Here is a 19,276-nt window from a genome sequence, read left to right on the forward strand (position 1 = left end):
TTTAGGTGTCGACGAGATGTTAACACCAACAACCCCATCTTTGAAACCAGCACTTATTTCTGGTGTTATAGTTGACTTTAGCGTCATCTTTAATCTTCCACCGCGTTCACACTTGCGACATGTATACCAAACATCTCTAGGAAAAAACTATTGATCTACTGTTATTAACTAGACTAAATAAATAAAATATCTCTTTTGGTTTGTTAGTCAACATTCAAGATCTTGATTTGCTTTTGAATATTTTTTTTGTGACGTTGGTTTCTCTTTTTAAGAGGTAGGGCGGGGGGCAAGTAGAACTTATGTAGATTTAGAGTTAGGCATCAAATAATCAAGTTGCGCTAGTTGTTTTTTTTTTCTAGAACATTAGGACGAGAATCCCTCGAACATATTGGTCTGTTTTGATATCACTAACGCCAGATTAATAATCGTCACTGTCAAGTTTAGGTTTTTTAATTTGTCGGTATGACTTTGACTTTGGTTCACAATCGATTTTTATAACTGCCTTTTGTATTAGTCATTATAGAAGTATGGGAGAACAAAATCATTAGCAAATGTCAGCATAATGTTGAAATTAATTATTGACGGCTGCCAGGTCATGACATTTAAATGTCACATCTCAGACGAACTGGTCCGGCTTCACGCGACACAATCTGCTTAAAAAAACTGTTCAAACTTATTTGATGCAAGCTTGTGATATTTTTTAAAAAAAACGGATTTGGATTGGAATTCCAACATGTGGGCTGTGTTATTACATTTGTTTAGTTCGTCTCTCGCGTCTGATTGTTTTCTGCATTAGATATAATAAAAATAAATTGTTATAAATTATATTGTGTAGTGAAAAAATTGTTTACATAACAAAGTAGAGACCCGATGAGTGTTAGGCGGTCATACACCAGACACCAACTAGGAAACATCACTCAGTCATAGAGCGTGAGAAACAGTTTAGAGTTATGTAACTTGAACTAGACTGGGCACGAGGAACCGGAAATGCTACTTTAGTCGCGGCTGTATTTGAAAATTTAATTAAAACCTTTAAACATGCAACTCCTCGAAGATTTTAGAGATGAAACAGGTAGATCTAGATCTAGAATTTTATTTGAAAAAAATAATAACCGTGAATGTAACTTAATTCCATAAACTATAAAAACTCAATTTTTTTATCAGGCTAGCTAAGCAGGTGCCTCATGGTGAGTTTGAGGCCCGGGTGACCGCGGGTATTTGGGTGACCAAAGTGCCCCAATTTATTTAAAGAACAAAGCGAAGGATAAGGGCAAGATTATTGTGGGCACTTGATATTTTCGGTAGGGGGAGGGGAACGTTGGTAAAGTAAATCTATATATTTTCAATATAAATTCCATTTCGTTCGGGAGGGGGTGGGTACTCTCACGAAGAGATGCCTGGAAGAAACACTGACCACTGGTGATCCACGACAGAGAAAATACGCAAGGTGATTATAGTTATATCCTCTCACGGGCTGTAGAGGACATAAACTAAAAAAAACACTGTTCTTATATCATCTCACGGTTGAGAGGATATGAACGTGTTATTTATTTCCTGTATAATAACAAGAAAATGCCTGAGGTAAAAAAAATGCCCACATAACTCGTAGGTGCTACAAAATTCAAAATACACATATTTAAATAATAAGTTAAAATTCTTAATATCAGCTATGGTGAAAATCATTATCACTATTGTCTTAGAGACTAACCCCAAGGGGTCGTCCATAAATGACGGCACACTCGTAATTTTGTGACGATGTATAATGAGGGGGAGGTTCAGATGGGGGGAGGGGTGGGGGCTGTAGACTTTCTGGTTTGTAATCAAGCTTGGCTTGAATTAGGGTATAGCAGTATAGGGTTAGGTTGTTTCATAGGCAGGAATATGTTAAGGGTGAGGTTGCTTTAAAAAGTCCGTTATATATATATATATATATATATATATATATATATATATATATATATATCGTGCGGCGTCAATTCGGCCAATGACGAAACGGCCCCGTCAAAACGACCCCGACAAAACGACCCCGTCAGATCGGCCCCGTCAAAAGGGCCAGCGACATATGGACCCCGTCATATAGGCTCCCGACAAATAGGCTCCCGTCATTTAGGCTACCGACAAATAGGCTCCCGTTATATAGGCTCCCGACAAAAGGGCTCCAGTCAATAAGGCTCCTGACAAATAGGCTCCCGTCATTTTGGCTCCCGACATATAGTCTCCCGTCATTTAGTTTTTTCCACAAAACGGCCCCCGTCATTACGACTACCGACAAATAGGCTCCCGCCATTTAGTTTCTCCACAAAACGGCCCCCGTCATTACGACTCCCGACAAATAGGCTAGCGTCATTTTGGCTCCCGACAAAAAGGCTCCTGTCAATTTGGCTCCAGAAAAAAGGACCACTGACACAGTGGCGTAGCTACCGTAAAGCTAGCGTAAGCAAGGCATGGGGGCCCAAGGCACATAGGGGCCCTTTTCCCTCATAAAAAATTAAAACTTTTACAATGGAATTTTAATATTTGTTACATATAAATAATTTTAAAAAAGAAAAAGGTTAAAAGTTCCCAGTGGGGGGGGGGGGTGTTTCGGCAGTGGGATTCAGTGTTTGTGGGTCAAACAGAGCCCAATCGTTATAATAACACTACAGGCTATATCACTTTGTCGTGCAAGACATTGAGAGAATCAGCCTATAAGTAAACTTTTTAGCAGTAGTAGGCAAGCATAATAATATAGTATAAATACAAAATCAGGACATATAAAATACAAAATGTTGCCTTCAGAATATTTATATATTAAAAAATATCCATCGTAAGTAGAAGTTGATCTCTTCGTTTAACTCCTCTGTAGCCTAACGCAGAGGCGTAGCGAAGGCGAGGCGGGGGGTGCGGACCGCAACGGGTGACACCATTTAGGGGGGGGGGGTGACACCAAAGGCAAAAAATTGTAACATTTATAGAATGAAATGCCATTTTCCAGATCCATTAGTTAAAGTTAAATAGTCTTCTAAGAACAAATCGAAAATTTTATCAAGAGGGGGGAGGGGGGGGGGGTGTGACACCACGACGTAAACGTAAACTATAAAGAAAACAATGCTACATCCAACTGTATTATAAACAGACTGTAGATAAACATTGTAACTATTAAGTCTGCAGTGATTAAAGCTTATACACGTACGTGTACCAGTATGTGGCATATATATAAATTTTAGACCTATGTAGGCCGACACACACACACACACACACACACATATATATATATATATATATATATATATATATATATATATATATATATATATATGCTTTGTTTCCTGGGAGGGGGTGACAATACGAAGTGCCGCACCGGGTGAGACCCGACCTAGCGACGCCACTGGCCTAACGGCTGACGAAGGGGCCCACTGATAATTTTTGCATAGGGGCCCAAAAATCCTAGCTACGCCACTGCACTGACAATACCGTTTCTGTAGAGACTAAGTCTCCCGGCAAAGCGGTCTCATTGAATATGACATCTGCCAGTGGGACCCCTTCATCAATATTCTTTAGAGTTAGCTTATCCAACACTCTTATGTAATACAACGTATGCATCTCTTGTTCGGCAGGCCTTATTTTTATATTAGTTTATCTATTATAAAATATAGTATGTTTTAATTTAAGGGTCATCTATCTATGACATCCATAATTGAGTCGGTTATAGGCTGTTCCAACTCATTGTGTGGGAAGAAGGGTCCACGCTGTACCTTCCTAACTGCAATATGCTTGTACAGGGGCGTAGCGAGGGGGGGGGGGGGGCGGGGGGTGCGGACCGCACCGGGTGACACCATTTAGGGGGGTGACACAAAGGCAAAAAATAGCAAAATATATAGAGAAAAAGTTGAGGGGGTGGGGGTGCAAATCGAAAGTTGGGGGGGGGGGGTGCAAATCGAAAACTTGAAAGTTTGTCCCCGGGAAGGGTCGCAACGCCTCTGGGGGGGGAGGGACGACACCATTAAGTGCCGCACCGGGTGACACCCGACCTCGCTACGCCACTGTGCTTGTAGGTTATCAAAACAAAATGCTGTTATCATGTTAACATCATGTATATCATACATTTACACTTCTGTGCTCGCTTTTAAGCAACAGATCTTTTCTGTTGTAAATTAAACATTATCAAAACTTTAGAATTGGTAGAATTTAGCTGTTAAGGGCTCGATTTGTTTGTGAATTAATGTTGGTTCATGAAAAAATAATTTCATTCGGGCATTAAAAAGAGGTTATGGTGGTATTGGAGGTAGGACACAATGGTTACTTTTATGCCAATAGTGGTCATATCATTCATTTTTCTGGAGCCAATATGTCGGGAGTCATTTTGTCAAAAGCCTATATGTCGGGAGCCCAATTGCCGGGAGCCAATATGTCGGGAGCCCATTTGTCGGTAGCCAAAATGTCGTGAGCCCATTTGCCGGGAGCCCATTTGTCTTTAGCCCTTATGTCGGGAGCCGCTTTGTCGGGAGCCGCTTTGTCGGGAGCCAATATGTCCTGAGCCTATTTGTCAGGGGTTAATATGTCGGGAGTCCATTTGTCGGGAGCCTAAATATCGGGAGCCCATTTGTCGGGAGCCTATAAGTCGCAAGTCAATATGACGGGAGCCCATTTGACGGGAGCCAATAAGTCGGGGCCCTTTTGACGGGGCTATTTTGACGGGGTCGGTTTGTCGGGAGTCGATTTGACGGGGTCGTATTAACGGGGCCGTTTTGACGGGGCCGATTTGTCCCGGGCCGTCTTGACAGGGCACCATATATATATATATATATATATATATATATATATATATATATTACGTTATAGCGCTTATGGTAATATAAACTTGTTTTTATTACTTTCGAAACTTGAAAACTCACATGAAGCTTCGCCACTCGCTGTTATTTAATTAAAACATTTTGGGGGTCCTCATACCCCTCTATACATATGCCCTTGGGGCATTTACTGACTTACACTCATGTATATTAATAAGATAATTTCGTGACCGATCTTAGGCATGACACTATTATAGTTACTGTTAAAAATTATCACTTATATTACTGTACAACAGACGTGGATTATCTGTGTCCAAGCGGCCTCCCCTCCCGGCTAAAATTTTCATTGTGCATTTTTCCCATTAAACCCTGTGGTCCGTGATGCTTACAAAGTCACAATTCATTTAACAATTTCAATTTACAAATACAATATCAAAACGACGAACCGGGAGGGTTAATTAAAATAAACACAATTAAAATTAAAATCATTGCACTAATATTATAGGCCCATTAGAGCACTGATGCGGATTTTTTTCCTCGAAGCTCACTGTTATTTTTTCCCGGTGTCCCAGTCCAGGCCTTCTCATTTGTTTACATGAGTTTATATGTTCCCATTTTCCTAAATTACCGACAGTTTTCTTTTTATTACTAAGTCGTTCTAATGCGCTTTGTTAAGTGTGGGTCGCACTTTTAGTTTTAGCATGCGATACATCAGGTCTAACATTGTCCAGTAGATGTTGTAAAACACTTTTTTTTCCGTTTCTCATCAAACAACTTGATGTTGTTATAAGTAGATGGGTGAACGTGCAATGGTAATACGGGATTATTTTCATCTCGTTTTAACGGTTTTTAACGTGTTGTTATCACACAACGATCGTCATTTAATGTGGCTACCGGTCTAGAATTTAGTAGAATTTAAAGCTTCATGGTAATAAGTAGAGTGTTTTTAGCTCAACGTTTTGTAAGTTGTGTTTACACTTCTTTCGAATAAAAACTAAGAGGCAGATTTAATTCTTTTTTCAAGCCAGCGACAGCATTTTTTTTTTAAACCGAGTATTACAAAAACTGGATATTTTAAATCATAGCTCAGTTCTGCTTTTATACCGCTAACCGATAAACCGAATCCCCCCCCCCCCCCCCCCCTCCCCCGTTCCATAATTTTAAAAAAAGTCCAGCGTTCATTTTCAAGACAGATGAGAAAGAATGCTGCAGCTTTTACAATAGAATAAACGATGGTTTAATGTTTTGTTTTTTAATTAAAGGTCGTCTATAAATCAACTGTTGTCAGGCACTAGAAGTCAATACTTATCCCTTACAACTCCCGCCTGTCCTGCCTAGCGTCACAAAAAGCCTTGCTCAAATGTTGTAAAGTAACCCCCCCTCCCCCGTCTAATCATTGCTTTAAACAACCATAATTCCAATGATAATTAAATGTACACAAGTAAACTAAGAGGTTACTACCGCTCTTCCATTAAATGACGACACACAACAAGATGGGGGGGGGGGGAGGTTAGGATGAGGATGTGTGATGAGAAGTATATATTTTTATTTTTTAGAACAAGTTTGATGAAATCTAGTTACGTAAATTCATGCTTTGTAAAAAAAAAAAGGATGCGCGGAACTTGTGTGACGTCATTTTTGTGTATTAAGTCTTGCTTTTGGCAACGACGTATATGACCATGGAAGGGGGGAGGGGGGGTGGTAAACGTAGGCTAATTTAGGATGACGTCATTCAAGGAGTACTTCTTCCATTGTTGGGGGAAACAAAAAGGCAGTGTACACAACTGGTAAACGGCGATCGTTAAAGAAAACCATTATGCCATTGGTAGTTAAGTTAGGAGATTATGAAAAACCAACAATCGCGCTGTTCCTTTAAATTTTTAGCTTTTGTGTTTTCATTTTCATTTACCACATTTTATTAAGTCTTTGTAAATATATTACATATCATTTTTTTAAAAAGACGAATTGCTTATTTTATATGCCTATTTGAAATAATATCATTTCTTGTTATATAAAGACCTACTAGACACTAGTTCTAGAAACTATACTAGAATGAAAACAAGATTTATGTAACTTTGCATGTTGTTCTAGATAACTGGAATCTAACAGCCACTCCTGCAGTAACGATGGCTAGCTTTTGGCAGCAGCTGAAAGCCTTGTTATGGCGGAATATTTTACTTAAAAAAAGAAAAAAGTCCATGCTTTTTCAGGTAAATGACAATAATGAATATGCAATTATATCAAACTATAAAGCTTTAGTCTGAAGTAAATGTAAGTCTTTAAAATGAAGTTTTAAAACATAAATGTTGCAAAAATATTTTACATTAACCTGTAATTAATAATCTTGTTAAATTTCCACTTAGAGGTAATTTTGTGTGTAAGTTCTTTATATGTTTGCAGCCATTTGATAAAATTTTAATATGAATATCTTTTATCCAAATATTTCAGGAATTTTTCTATCCTGTGTATTTTGTTGCGATCCTTGCCATTGTGAAAATAGCAACCAAACCAGATGTAAAGCCAGCCATGACTTTTCCTGTCAACAACCTTTCAGACCTATGGTTTAATTATGTATTTCATTTGAAACATGACATCTATGTTGTACCAAAAACAGCGGAGGTAACTACAGTACATAACATGATCATTTACAGGCCGATTTCTATTTGAAATATTTTTGGTTAAAACGTATGGGCGTTTGCCATCGTTGAGAATAATATATTAAATTCTCCAACCAAAATATTTCCAGCAAAACACATAAGGATTGGAGAAGGAAATATTTAATGAAAAAATTACATGGTCTTGGGAATTTTATCAATGAATTAAAAAATACCTGGTCAGGTTGCATGGGGGGGGGGGAGAGGCCTGATGAATGAGAATTGAAATTGAATACATTTTTCCAAGCACAAGTATATTTAAAAATATGTTAGCAATGGGTAATCTGCTCAAGGCAAAATGATTAACTGATTTTTTTTTGTCAACCAAATTAGCATGTTCAAAATTAACATTTAATAGCAGATTTAAGTTAAAAGTGTAATTATTGTCTGCTTTAAGCCATTAATTTATACCATAGCCTGGAATAATTTCATTATATATATATATATATATATATATAATTTCATTATATATATATATAATTTCATTATATATATATATATTCTTATATTATATCTACTGAATTATTTTTAAAAAGTATTTTATGCTGTTTTAATTGAACAACTATGAGAGCTATTTCCATGAAAATGAAATTTGCTACAGGTAAAAAACTGGATGGATGACATAGTTAATCAGCTGTCTGGAAGTTTGAGGTACCAAATGTTTGCAACTGTAGAAGAGGCTGAGACTGCATTCAGACACAATAGCTCCAGTGTTTTAGCTGGAATTATTTTCAACTATAAAAATAACAAATACTCGTATGCCCTGAGGGTTGGCTATCATGATATCCCTGGTACCAATAACATCTACCATTATAAAGGAGGTAAAAGAATTTTGTACATTTCCTTGTTAATTGTTTCTCCTAGAAAGTTTTTTTTTGTTATTTATTAAAAATTAAAAAAAACACGACTAGCCTTAGAATTATTTAAGGCTAGTCGTGTTTTTTTAAAATTATTATTGAAGTTTAGATGTGTATCTACAAATATTTTACATGACAACATTTCCATGTTAGTGACATCATTTAACTATAGTATTGATTAATTAAATATAAGAGTTTAAGTAGTAAGACTTGTGCATCTAATAAGTTTTTCCTAGTTTGTGAATTAAAGTAATTGTATCAACCACCTGCTTCTAAAAGTTAAAATATTTTAACTAGATTCCTGTCGCAATTCTAAAACTGGTACAGACGTAAGCTCTGACTGCCCTGTTAACAACTATCTAGCCACAGGATTTGTAACATTGCAAGTGGCCATAGAAAATGTTTTAATGAAGGTAAATCATTAAATTTGTTGATTTGTGTGAGATGATTTTGAAAACTGACAACTATGTGAGCTGATTAGAGGAATGAAACTCAAAACTAAACTCTTTGAGCAGACTGTTTCATTGTCTGCTAAGTTAAGTTACCCTTTTAAACCTGGCGGTCTATGGGACAGTTGAAATAGATTTCACCTGTTTCAGTGACCTTAGGAATAGTTTGATAAGTACTTTGCTCAATTGCTTTGACTTTCCTTATTTGAGTGAAATGAAGTACCCATCAGAACTGTTTGAATCAGGGATTTGAGACAGAAATAATTATGCTTTAGGAAACAGCTCAACTGTAAAAGTTTATTATATTTTATGTTTAAATTTATCTGTAAATTAGACTGAAACCAAAAAGATGTCTCTTAATTGAAAGGAAACTTTACTTAGCCACACACCTTTCTCACTTCTGTTTATCCTAAATCATCACATGAAACTAAATTTTAAATTTAAAGTCCACAGTTTTATCACTTACTTAAAGCCCACATGAGTAGTATTTAGTAGCCATAATGTATTAAAATTATGTCATTGCCTAAAGTATATACTTTTAATTTTGTTCCCAGAATGCAGGCCTTACATCCTTTGATTTTAAATCACGAGTAATTCAACTTCAACTCATGGACAAGGTCAAGTTTAACCCAGACACGAGTTACATCCAAACCTTATCCTCCATCTACTTTGTTTTCTCCTTCTCTATACTAGCCAACTTTCTGGCTGTAAATATTGTGGCAGAGAAGGAAAAGAAAATCAAAGAAGGAATGCTAATGATGGGCTTGAGAACTTCAGTATTTTGGTGAGTTCCTGTTGCTCTTTGGCACTCAAATTCATTGTATATGCTTGAGGTCCATGTTGCGTCCCTGAATACAACTGACTATGGTGGGTACTGTTACTGTGTTTTTTTTAAAACTATGAGTCTTTAAATCTTGAGTCTGGATCTCTGACTCAAGTTTGTAGGACATTTCTTAGACCACCCAGCTCGGATGGGTATGCTTACTTCACTTACGTTAGGGAAAGTAATGGGACCTGAGAATAGTGCTGACCTCACTATCACTTCATATCCAGTGGTCAAGAAACGGGTAAGCTGTTCTTCATCTACCCAATGGACCGTCATGATCAAATTGAGAGTTTTATTTATGTTGACTAAAAATTATTGTGTGTGTTTTTTATTTTAGGTTATCTTGGGCTCTAATATACCTAGTCATGGTCCTCCTGGCTTCTGCGCTGATGATTGCTCTTATAGTCGGCTGCGAGTTTTTTCAAAGGAGCAACATGTTCCTTCTATACCTGGTCTTTTTCTTGTATGGATGCTCAATCATTGCCCTGGCATTCATGTTGACCCCATTTTTCAAGAAAGCCAAAGTGGCCGGGGTTGTGACAGGTTTCTCCACTGTGATCATTAGCTGTTTACACCTGGTTGTCAGCCAAACGAGAGATCCCAGTAGCTATGATTCTAAGCTGTCACCTGGGGTTGAATGGCTGATGTGCTTGTTGTCTCCCTTGGCATTTTCTTCTATTATAGATAAGGTAAGCATCTTCAAAGTATTAAGAAGTTTCATAATTAAACAATGAGCTATTTGTATAATCTAAACTATTCAAGTTTCTGAATAAATAGAAAATTTGGCATATTTCAGACAGTGTTAATCATTTCCATTGTCTTTAAACAATAGAAAAAGTAGGTTGTTATAAATTTGTTTTTTGACGATCACAAATATGAATAATTTACTTTAGAATTTTAGTCTTTTTAAGATTAAAAAAATAAAGGTGCCTTTCTCAATTGGAGCTACATTCCATCACCAGTGTATATTATATGTTTTTAAATAGAATTGTTCCATTTGTTTTAGGGAATTTTCCTGGACATTCAATACAATGGATTTGGTTTTGATGACTCTTTAACTTTTGGAAAATTTCCTCTCTATGCCCCTATCTTGATGCTCATTGTGGACACCATTCTTTATTCACTGTTAACAGTTTATTTTGACAACGTTATTCCAGGTAGGTAATTAGTTTTTCCCTATATTTGTTAGTGGAGTTTTTATTCAAACTGTCTAGAAATAAAGATAAAAAATTATCGGATGCTAAATTAATGATTCTGTTTTTACAACACCAATCACAGAAACAAGCAAACTTCTGATCCAAATCAGTAAAAACTAAGTTTTTTTGCTATTCCAGGTGAATATGGAGTGAGATACTCACCTTTTTACTTCCTCGAGGCCTCCTACTGGTGCTCATCTACTATTAAAGAGGAGTCACTCAGACTTATAAGTGCGTCAGAGAGCAGATTGGAAAAGTCAGATGTGGAACCTGTTTCTAAAGAGATGGAAATGAAAGTTGGCCTAAGGTGATCCAGCATTTACTCATGGAATTTTTGGTTGTTTTTAAATACATTTTCTTCATTGAGTTTGAAAATTCATAAATGTTGTATATTTTTTTCTTTTCAGAATTTCCTCCTTGACCAAATCCTTTGTGCAGAACAAAAAGACTGTGAAGGCTGTAAATGGCAAGTTTGTTGTTTAACATTTTAAGTATTAACCTATTTGGGAGTGCAGTAGGGTTGATGTGTAGAACATATTTAGTTTCTGATATATATTGAACTACATTTATTTCGTCATTTTATTTAAGTTACAAAAAGTACTTTTTTAAAATATAGATCTTTTAGAATATTGTCAAATATTAAATTTTTATTCATTCATTTAATGAATTTTGAAACTTGAGTATATCTAAAGATTGTGTTTTCTCTATATTTGTCCACATTTATTGTAATACAACTTTAAAACTAGACAGTTTGACTACTTCTTCTGTTTCTTATTATTAATAAGCAAAAGCATAATATTTTTAAGAATTTGCCTTTTACTTTAGATTTTAGTTTAGACATATTTGAAAGTCAAATTACGTGTCTCTTGGGTCATAATGGAGCAGGAAAAACTACTCTTATTAACATGTTGACGGGAGTAGTGCCCCCTACATCAGGAACTGCAACAATAATGGGCTTGGTAAAAATTAACTTTTTATTACAATAAATGTTTAAAAAATGTTTCCATATTTTCAAATCCAATGAATCCGTTTCTCTATCATTTTAACTTGTTTAAATGATTGAGGAACTTGTTTTTTTTAAAAGTTATGTAAGTAAATTAAAGGATTTATTGCATTACTTTATTGCCAGAACATTACAGACAATAAACAACTAGAGTATATAAGAAATCTTTGTGGCATATGCCCTCAGCATAACATTCTTTATGATGATTTGTCATGTGCTGAACATTTAAAGATGTTTGCCAACATCAAAGGAGTTCCTGAACATCTAATCAACAAACGAGTAAGTATTTAAGATTTAACTTTTTGAAGCTTTGTACAAAGCTTTTAAAAAATTTCATATTTTCTAGACTTTTTATAGATTTTTAAATTTTATTTCCACAATTATATATCATTAATCTGTATATTATCAATTTAACATTAACATATTATTTTAAAATATTTTTCTTGTAGATTGAGTCAGCTTTGAAGGAAGTAGATTTGTCTGACCAGGCTCACACATTTGCAAAAAATCTCAGTGGAGGCCAAAAGAGGAAACTCTCAGTTGCTATTGCATTGATTGGTGATCCAAAAGTGAGACCCTTCCATTATTATTTCTAAAATTTGATTAAAATAACAAAAAAGACTCTCTTTTTTGAAAAATTGATAGTGTTTTTATTTTTTAAAAAACAAATTTTTGCAAGTTTTGCCTTATATTGTAAGAAATGTTGTTTTCCTTATATATAGTAGAAAACTGAGTTTTATTATTAACTACCTTTTTTAAAATAATTAAATGTTCAATTCATCAATACAAAAGAACAAATAAATATATTTCATTTAGGCACTATTTTTATGTTGTCTCACATAAACAATTTTTAAGGCTGAATTTGATCAATTAGTGGGTACGATTTAACACTTAAATTAGGATAATTTAAGTAGCTTTTATCATATTATACATATTTGTAATGCTTAATTGTTCATTCATATACATATTAAGGCTAGTTTTGGCACCTGTTTCAGTTTTTTTGTTGTGCCATGGGGAATTTCAGTTTTGACCTAATTTATAAAATATATTTATTTCGTGTTATTAAGTCACATTACTTATTGCTAGAAAATTTCTATTTTAAAATAATTTTTTTTTGTTCTTTTGCATTTTTCTCAAAATGATAAATGTCACTCTTAAAATTGTTAGCAGTTAGTTCTGCTTGTACCTTAATAAATTTTTACCTGATTATTTTTTAGATATATACACATAAACTTTTTATTTTCATTTTTACTTTCTCGTATATACGAAGTATAGAGAAAGTCTTGTAATCGTGCAAAAAAAAAAATCGAGATTTTTGCAAATCTCGACGTTTTACATCTCACTGATACGGAAAAACATAATTTTGCAATCTTGTCCGTATGTCTGTGTGTGTGTGTGTGTGTGTGTGTGTGTGTCCGTGTGTAAACACGATAACTTGAGTACCGTTACAGCTAGGTTGATGAAATTTCATATACAAGTATTTTATCAAAATCGTAGATCCGTATCAGCTTTTGAGCGATTTCGGATAACCGGAAGTGGTACTTTTTCTACTTTGAATTTTTCAAAAGCCTATAACTTGAGTACTATTTCAGATAGATAAATGAAATTTGATATGTAAGTAAAAGATCTAATTCTCTACCTTCTGTCAAATTTTGAGAATTTTTCGTTGACCGGAAGTACTTATTTACGCTACTTCCGATTTCTCAAAAAACTAATGTAAATTTTAAAAGTACTAATAATATTGCGCACTATTATGCGCTTTTTTATTCGCGTTCACTTGGTGTGCAATTAATTTGTCTACGAGATTTTATTCTATTTTTAAAACTTTAAGTATTTAAAATGGATTAAAAATCATGTCTAGAAGTCTATAGCCCGAGTTCCCATCCCCTGTTATTTTATATAAGAATATTCGAGAAAGTTTAGGGGAGATCACTCCCGGTTTATTTATAAATAACATTTGTTAACTTTGATTTTGTAGCCTGAAATATGCTAATTTTGACCAAATTTTAGTGAAAAACAGATTGTAAAAAGCTGTTTGCATTGCTTTTCTTAAAATGTGCAAAATAGAAAGTTTTAGGTTACTATTATCCTACATAATGCTTGCATTTTTTGTTGGTCTAGCACTTATGGTTATAGAGCCTTAGCATTTTAAAAATGATGAACAAAATTTCAAGATGGCGGCCATTACCATGAAAGCTACAAAAAAATATAGTTTATTGTTTTTAAAAAAATTCCTTTTGGTATATTTTTATATGGGAAAAGTTTCAATTAACTTGCTTGAATAGTAACAAAAATGTGCATTTAGTGTACCACCCAGCCTTAAAAAGAAGAAAATAGCTGGTTAAAGTAAGGCTGAAATGTATATATTTCATTGTATTGGGTACAATGTCATAAATAAGTCAAATAATCATAATGTAACTTAAAAAATAAGTGGAGTATTTTTTTTAAAGTTGATGTTCCTGGATGAACCAACTGCAGGCATGGATCCCTTCTCTCGTAGACACCTTTGGTCTCTTTTAAAAAAGAAAAAAGAAGGCAGAGTTATTCTTCTGACCACCCACTTTATGGATGAGGCAGACATCTTATCAGGTAAACTCTTAGTCAAAGTGTTGAGAGCTAATTGTAAATAAGATAAAAAAAAAATTGCTAAATATTTAAATGAAAATATTACTTATGAAACAGTAGCAAACTAATCATTACGACACCCTATTAAATTGGCTTTCATGAAAATATAAAAAACAATTTCCTTGTTTCCATATTCATGTATAAATTTAGATATATTTATATTGATATATAATTGAATAATCCTATTAAGCGTGCTGATCATTTTACTTTACATTCTATTTATGCTCTGTAGACAGAAAAGCTTTTATCCGCAATGGAAAACTACGCTGCTGTGGATCCTCCATGTTTTTGAAGAAAAAATTTGGTATAGGCTATCATCTCACGTATGTATCTCATGTTTTTTTAAGGCAAATTTAATGTATGTGATTGAAATTTTGTATCACTAAAATTACAGTAAATAAGTAAAAAAAATTCAATATTTTTTCCTTACGTATAGTCAAGCACTTTTAAAAATAATCTTGACATTGGATCAATTATTTTATCTATGTAAAACATTCTTGTTTAGGAATGAATCGAGCCTTCTGTAGCTATGAAAACTTGATTTTCTCTTTAGGATGGTTACAACCCCTGAATGTCAAGTTGATGAAGTTACATCAATGCTGACTTCTGTAATACCCAGCACAAAACACCAAAGAACTCATGGGAAAGAAATCGCTTACACTATGTCACTTAACGATGTGCCTACATTTTCAAGTAAGATTTGTTAGCAATCTAAAAAATTATTTGTTCTAACGAATGGTCTTCTCTATTTTCTTTTCCTGGTTTGATCCTTAATACATGGCCCATCTAGCACCATCTTTTTAAATTACTTCTTAAACAGCTTCAATATCTATTAGTGACCCAATGGGGGCCCATTATCTAATGCAGACTCTTAGTTTAGAAGGATGCTTAGGACATTACTTTTGAAACGTCTACATTTTGTCTTTGATGAGATTTTCTTCATTCACCATGTTTTTTGCATGTTTGCATGGTGCTTTTTAATTTCAGAATTGACAGTGCTGTCTTAATATACTATAATCAAGTAACTAATTTGTCAATTGTTTGTTTTAAATTGAGTAATAGATTTATTCTCTAACACTGTGCTTGTGGTTTTCATCTGTTATTAAACTCAAACAAACAGATCCATCTTGAGTATAAGATGATTTAATTTTTGTGTCCATAATTTTTTTGAAAATTTTCTGGTGAAAATCAACATCAAATAATAGTTATCACTTAACTTTTCTTAAGTTTAATTAAATAATTATTTTGTCATTATTTTACCATTTCTAAATCTTTGCACCAACCTTTTTCTACAGCCATGTTTGATGTAATAGACAGAAATGCTGTGAACTTGGGCATTGAAGGCTATGGTGTCTCCATGACAACATTAGAAGAGGTCTTCTTAAACCTAGGTAAATGTCCTGCTATTTTAGAGAAGTTTGACCTAAAGTAACCAGTAACTGTATGACCCTAAACATTTTCTGTTATGAATTACAACATATCGTGACTACAATTAATTCTGCTTAATCTGGACACATACAGACTGAAACATACTGATATATTTCAGCAGATGTTCCTGAATATGCGAGGTTTAGAAAAATACTTCTGTCCAGATTAGCTGTTTAAAATTTGGTACAAATGAATAGGTGCTTCAATAAATCAGTCCTGATAAAGCAAAATTGATTGTAGAATGTATCTTTAATCCGTCAATCATCCAATAACAGAGGTTGATATTTGTTCTCTTTTTTTTTTTGCAATCATTCTCAGTCTTCTGCTGATTAAACTAAATGTATCTTATTTAAATAAAAATTAAGTGTTCTAAAATCATTCAGCTGTAATATACAACATTTGCTAATATTACTTGGTGCAGAGTCGGATGAATTTATTGAGCAAGATGAAGATGATATGGCCCAAGTGAATCTCAGTTACAACCTGGCTGAAGATGCCACAGAAGTTAACATACAAAGCCCTGACAATATTGACTTCCAGAACTTCAAACCAACTGTACAAGGTGCTACTTTATCTTTACAAAGATTCAAGGCATTGATGAAGGTACTAATACAATAATTATTTTATTTATGTATAGAAATAATGACTTCCTTTGCTGCACTGCATATTTCAGATTTTAAATGTTCTTTAACCTTGAAAGATTAATATCAACAGCAAAAGACAAAATTGTATGCATCAGCTACTGTTTTTATGTTTCCTTTTATTAATTATTTAATTTTTACAAATAGATGTTAAGCTTGCAATCTATATTTTCCTAACTTATTCTTTAAAAGTTTATCTACTAATTTTCTATAAAATTATAATCAATTCACTAAATTAAATAATTACTTTTAATAATGCTTTTCTTTAAATATAGTTACTTATTTCTACTATCATACGTAACAACCATGCATTAAAAACATAAAACTCATTAGTTCTGAGTAACATTTGAAAATTAGAGCTAATTTCATTTAAATTTCTCTGTAACAAATTTATTTACATGTTGATATAAGGCATTGGCAAAAACACATGTGTAAGAAATAACAGTGTAAATGTTTATATATAAAAAATAAATAATTTTCACCCATTAATATAAATAACTTTTGTTCCAATATTTATCAGTCTTTGGGTTAATAGTTCACATTTCATTGTACCAATGTAATTAACATTTTTTTTTGTTTTGATGTATTTAACATTATTTGGTCCACTGTAATTAACATAATTTTTGGTCTGCATTATTTAAAACTGCTTTAGTACATTAATTAACATCGTTTTAGTCTATTAGTTAATATTTTTTAGTCTATTAATTAACATTGTTTTGGTCCACAGATTCGCTTCCTTCTAGTCATTCGCAGTGTGTATTCTCTCATCTTTCAAATAATATTACCTGTGTTGTTTGTGGTCATTGGTTTGGTCCTGGCAAAAGTGAACAATGTGACCCCAGCAGAGTACCCCACACCTTTACAACTGAACACATCACACTATGCCAGTTCTTTAGGTGACACTACTCACCTACCAGGGCTGTTGGCTTATGATGCTGTTGGTAAGTGAATTGTTTATCTTTAATATACAATGTTCGCTATGTCACTGTGAAACCTTGACAACTACATTATTATAACTTCTTATGCCTGAAATAATAGTTGTAATTCAATGCTTTAATGGGTAGAGTGCACAATTGCTAACTTGGCGCAAGTCTCAAGTTCTGTAGGAACCAGCTCTGTACCCGACTTGAGTCTTGGAAACTAGAGGGAACTCGGAATAGTGCTGATCACACTATTCCTTCATATTTCAAACAGAATATATAAAGTGCCCTATAGATAAACTGGTCTGAATAGGGTGGGGAAATTCAAATAATCATTTCCCGTTCTTGCCCAAGACACATGAGGCAGATGAAGTAGAGCTCATCTTCAGAGACCTTGGCATAAGAAGGGATAGAGTGGTTGCCCTATGCCCACCCACCTTTATTTCCCTAATGTAAGTTAGGTACCCATCAGAGTTGGGTGGACTCAGGGATGTTCCACTGATTTGAACCCGGATTCGAACTCAAGCCTCGGGTTAGCAGTCTAGTTCTCTAATGCTAGGCCACACCGTCCCATACTCAAGAAATGTTATGCAGAATTTATTCTGTATTTTATGTTTTTTTTAAGAACAAAATTGGTTAACTTTTAAAAATGATTTTGATGTTTAAATTAAGATTTGTTGAGGGTGAGGGTAGTGGACAGAACTTTGTGACATTATTTTGTGGGGTGGGGTCGAGGGTTAGGTGACATAGGTCTATAGGGTTTATTGATTTAATTTCAATTTCAGTTTATTCAATTTATTCAATAATGGTAACAATAGTAGGCACAGAGGCCTTTTTTCACATTGGCCGTTTTAAAATAAACAAATAAAACAAAAATGTAATAACAGCATTTAAAAAAGCAATTGCATAGTAAAGACATAGTAGTAACATACCTCTAAAAAATGTGGAATAAAGAAGTAATATTACATAGTTATAATACAAAATGAGATAAAATAAGAATATAATAGATAATGAGAAATGTTGCAATGAGTCAGTTAGATAGGTCATTAAATAATTATTGTTTTAGTTTAGTTTTGAATATATTTTCAGATCTAGATAGTTTTATTTTATTAGGAAGATTGTTCCACAAATTAGAACCAGAGTAGGTTAAGCTATGTTTTTGGAAAAAAGTTGTATATGGGATCGGTAAACTAAGACGACGATTTAATTTTGTGTTAAAAGTAAATAGGTCTGTGACGTCTTTTATTAAAGACTTAAATAGACAATAATGCTTGATACATCACATCATTCAACAGACATTAAAAAATGGTTACTCACTGTCAATTATATGGAGCAATATTTCTTTCTCTAGTTTTAAAATTTTTTTCACAGAAACCCTTTAATTGTATTGTATCTGATTTGCATTTTCACAATCTTTCCTTAGATTCAGCAAACTCAAAGTATTTGATAGATGACTGGAAATCATATCTAGCAGTTGACAGCTATCCAGCTAAGACCAAAAATACATCAGCTGTGGCACCACATTTCTTGGGTCTTCAGATTAACTCTCTCACACAAAAGGTACTCCTTCTTCTGCCTATTGTCTAGGACAGGGGTCGGCAACCTTTTGAAGCGGAAGAGCCAAAAGTTAAAATTTTCAAAATTTCCCTGATTTTAAAGAGCCACTAACATTGTTTTTATTTCAAATATTTTATTTTTTTATTAAGATTATTAGTAATTGTGCAAGGAGCTGGAGAGCCGCATCTTGATATCAAAAGAGCCGCATGCGCCTCGCGAGCCGCAGGTTGCCGACCCCTGGTCTAGGATGAATATGCTGTATAAATTATTTAATAATATCCCATACTTTGGACATCTTTAGTCTGTTAAATATTTTAATAAAACAAAAAATTTATAATGTTGTTTTTTTCA

General features: G+C 33.9%; 1 protein-coding gene across 7 annotated transcripts in view; it reads left to right on the forward strand.

The window, feature by feature from the left end:
• The window catches only part of LOC131928997 (ABC-type organic anion transporter ABCA8B), a 77,293-nt gene that overhangs the window by 7,116 nt on the left and 50,901 nt on the right, over positions 1-19,276 (forward strand). For 4 of the 7 annotated variants that reach the window (XM_059285187.1, XM_059285185.1, XM_059285188.1 and 1 more), the window contains 19 exons: positions 6,861-6,979; positions 7,218-7,388; positions 8,025-8,244; positions 8,578-8,693; positions 9,284-9,513; positions 9,893-10,244; positions 10,562-10,712; positions 10,890-11,058; positions 11,159-11,217; positions 11,577-11,710; positions 11,881-12,033; positions 12,204-12,323; positions 14,205-14,343; positions 14,612-14,702; positions 14,933-15,072; positions 15,675-15,770; positions 16,229-16,410; positions 17,176-17,389; positions 18,792-18,928. In XM_059285187.1, coding sequence (XP_059141170.1) covers positions 6,896-6,979; positions 7,218-7,388; positions 8,025-8,244; positions 8,578-8,693; positions 9,284-9,513; positions 9,893-10,244; positions 10,562-10,712; positions 10,890-11,058; positions 11,159-11,217; positions 11,577-11,710; positions 11,881-12,033; positions 12,204-12,323; positions 14,205-14,343; positions 14,612-14,702; positions 14,933-15,072; positions 15,675-15,770; positions 16,229-16,410; positions 17,176-17,389; positions 18,792-18,928 — 2,958 coding nt within the window. In that variant the 5' untranslated portion in view covers positions 6,861-6,895. Of the gene's footprint in view, positions 1-983; positions 1,073-6,860; positions 6,980-7,217; positions 7,389-8,024; positions 8,245-8,577; positions 8,694-9,283; positions 9,514-9,892; positions 10,245-10,561; positions 10,713-10,889; positions 11,059-11,158; positions 11,218-11,576; positions 11,711-11,880; positions 12,034-12,203; positions 12,324-14,204; positions 14,344-14,611; positions 14,703-14,932; positions 15,073-15,674; positions 15,771-16,228; positions 16,411-17,175; positions 17,390-18,791; positions 18,929-19,276 lie in introns of those variants that run through there. The other 3 variants (XM_059285183.1, XM_059285186.1, XM_059285184.1) reach the window with 2 other exon arrangements.

The sequence above is a fragment of the Physella acuta genome, unplaced genomic scaffold, assembly GCF_028476545.2.
Source record: "Physella acuta isolate Inbredline_101_S28 unplaced genomic scaffold, ASM2847654v3 ptg001582l, whole genome shotgun sequence".
Classification (NCBI taxonomy): Eukaryota; Metazoa; Mollusca; class Gastropoda; family Physidae; genus Physella; species Physella acuta.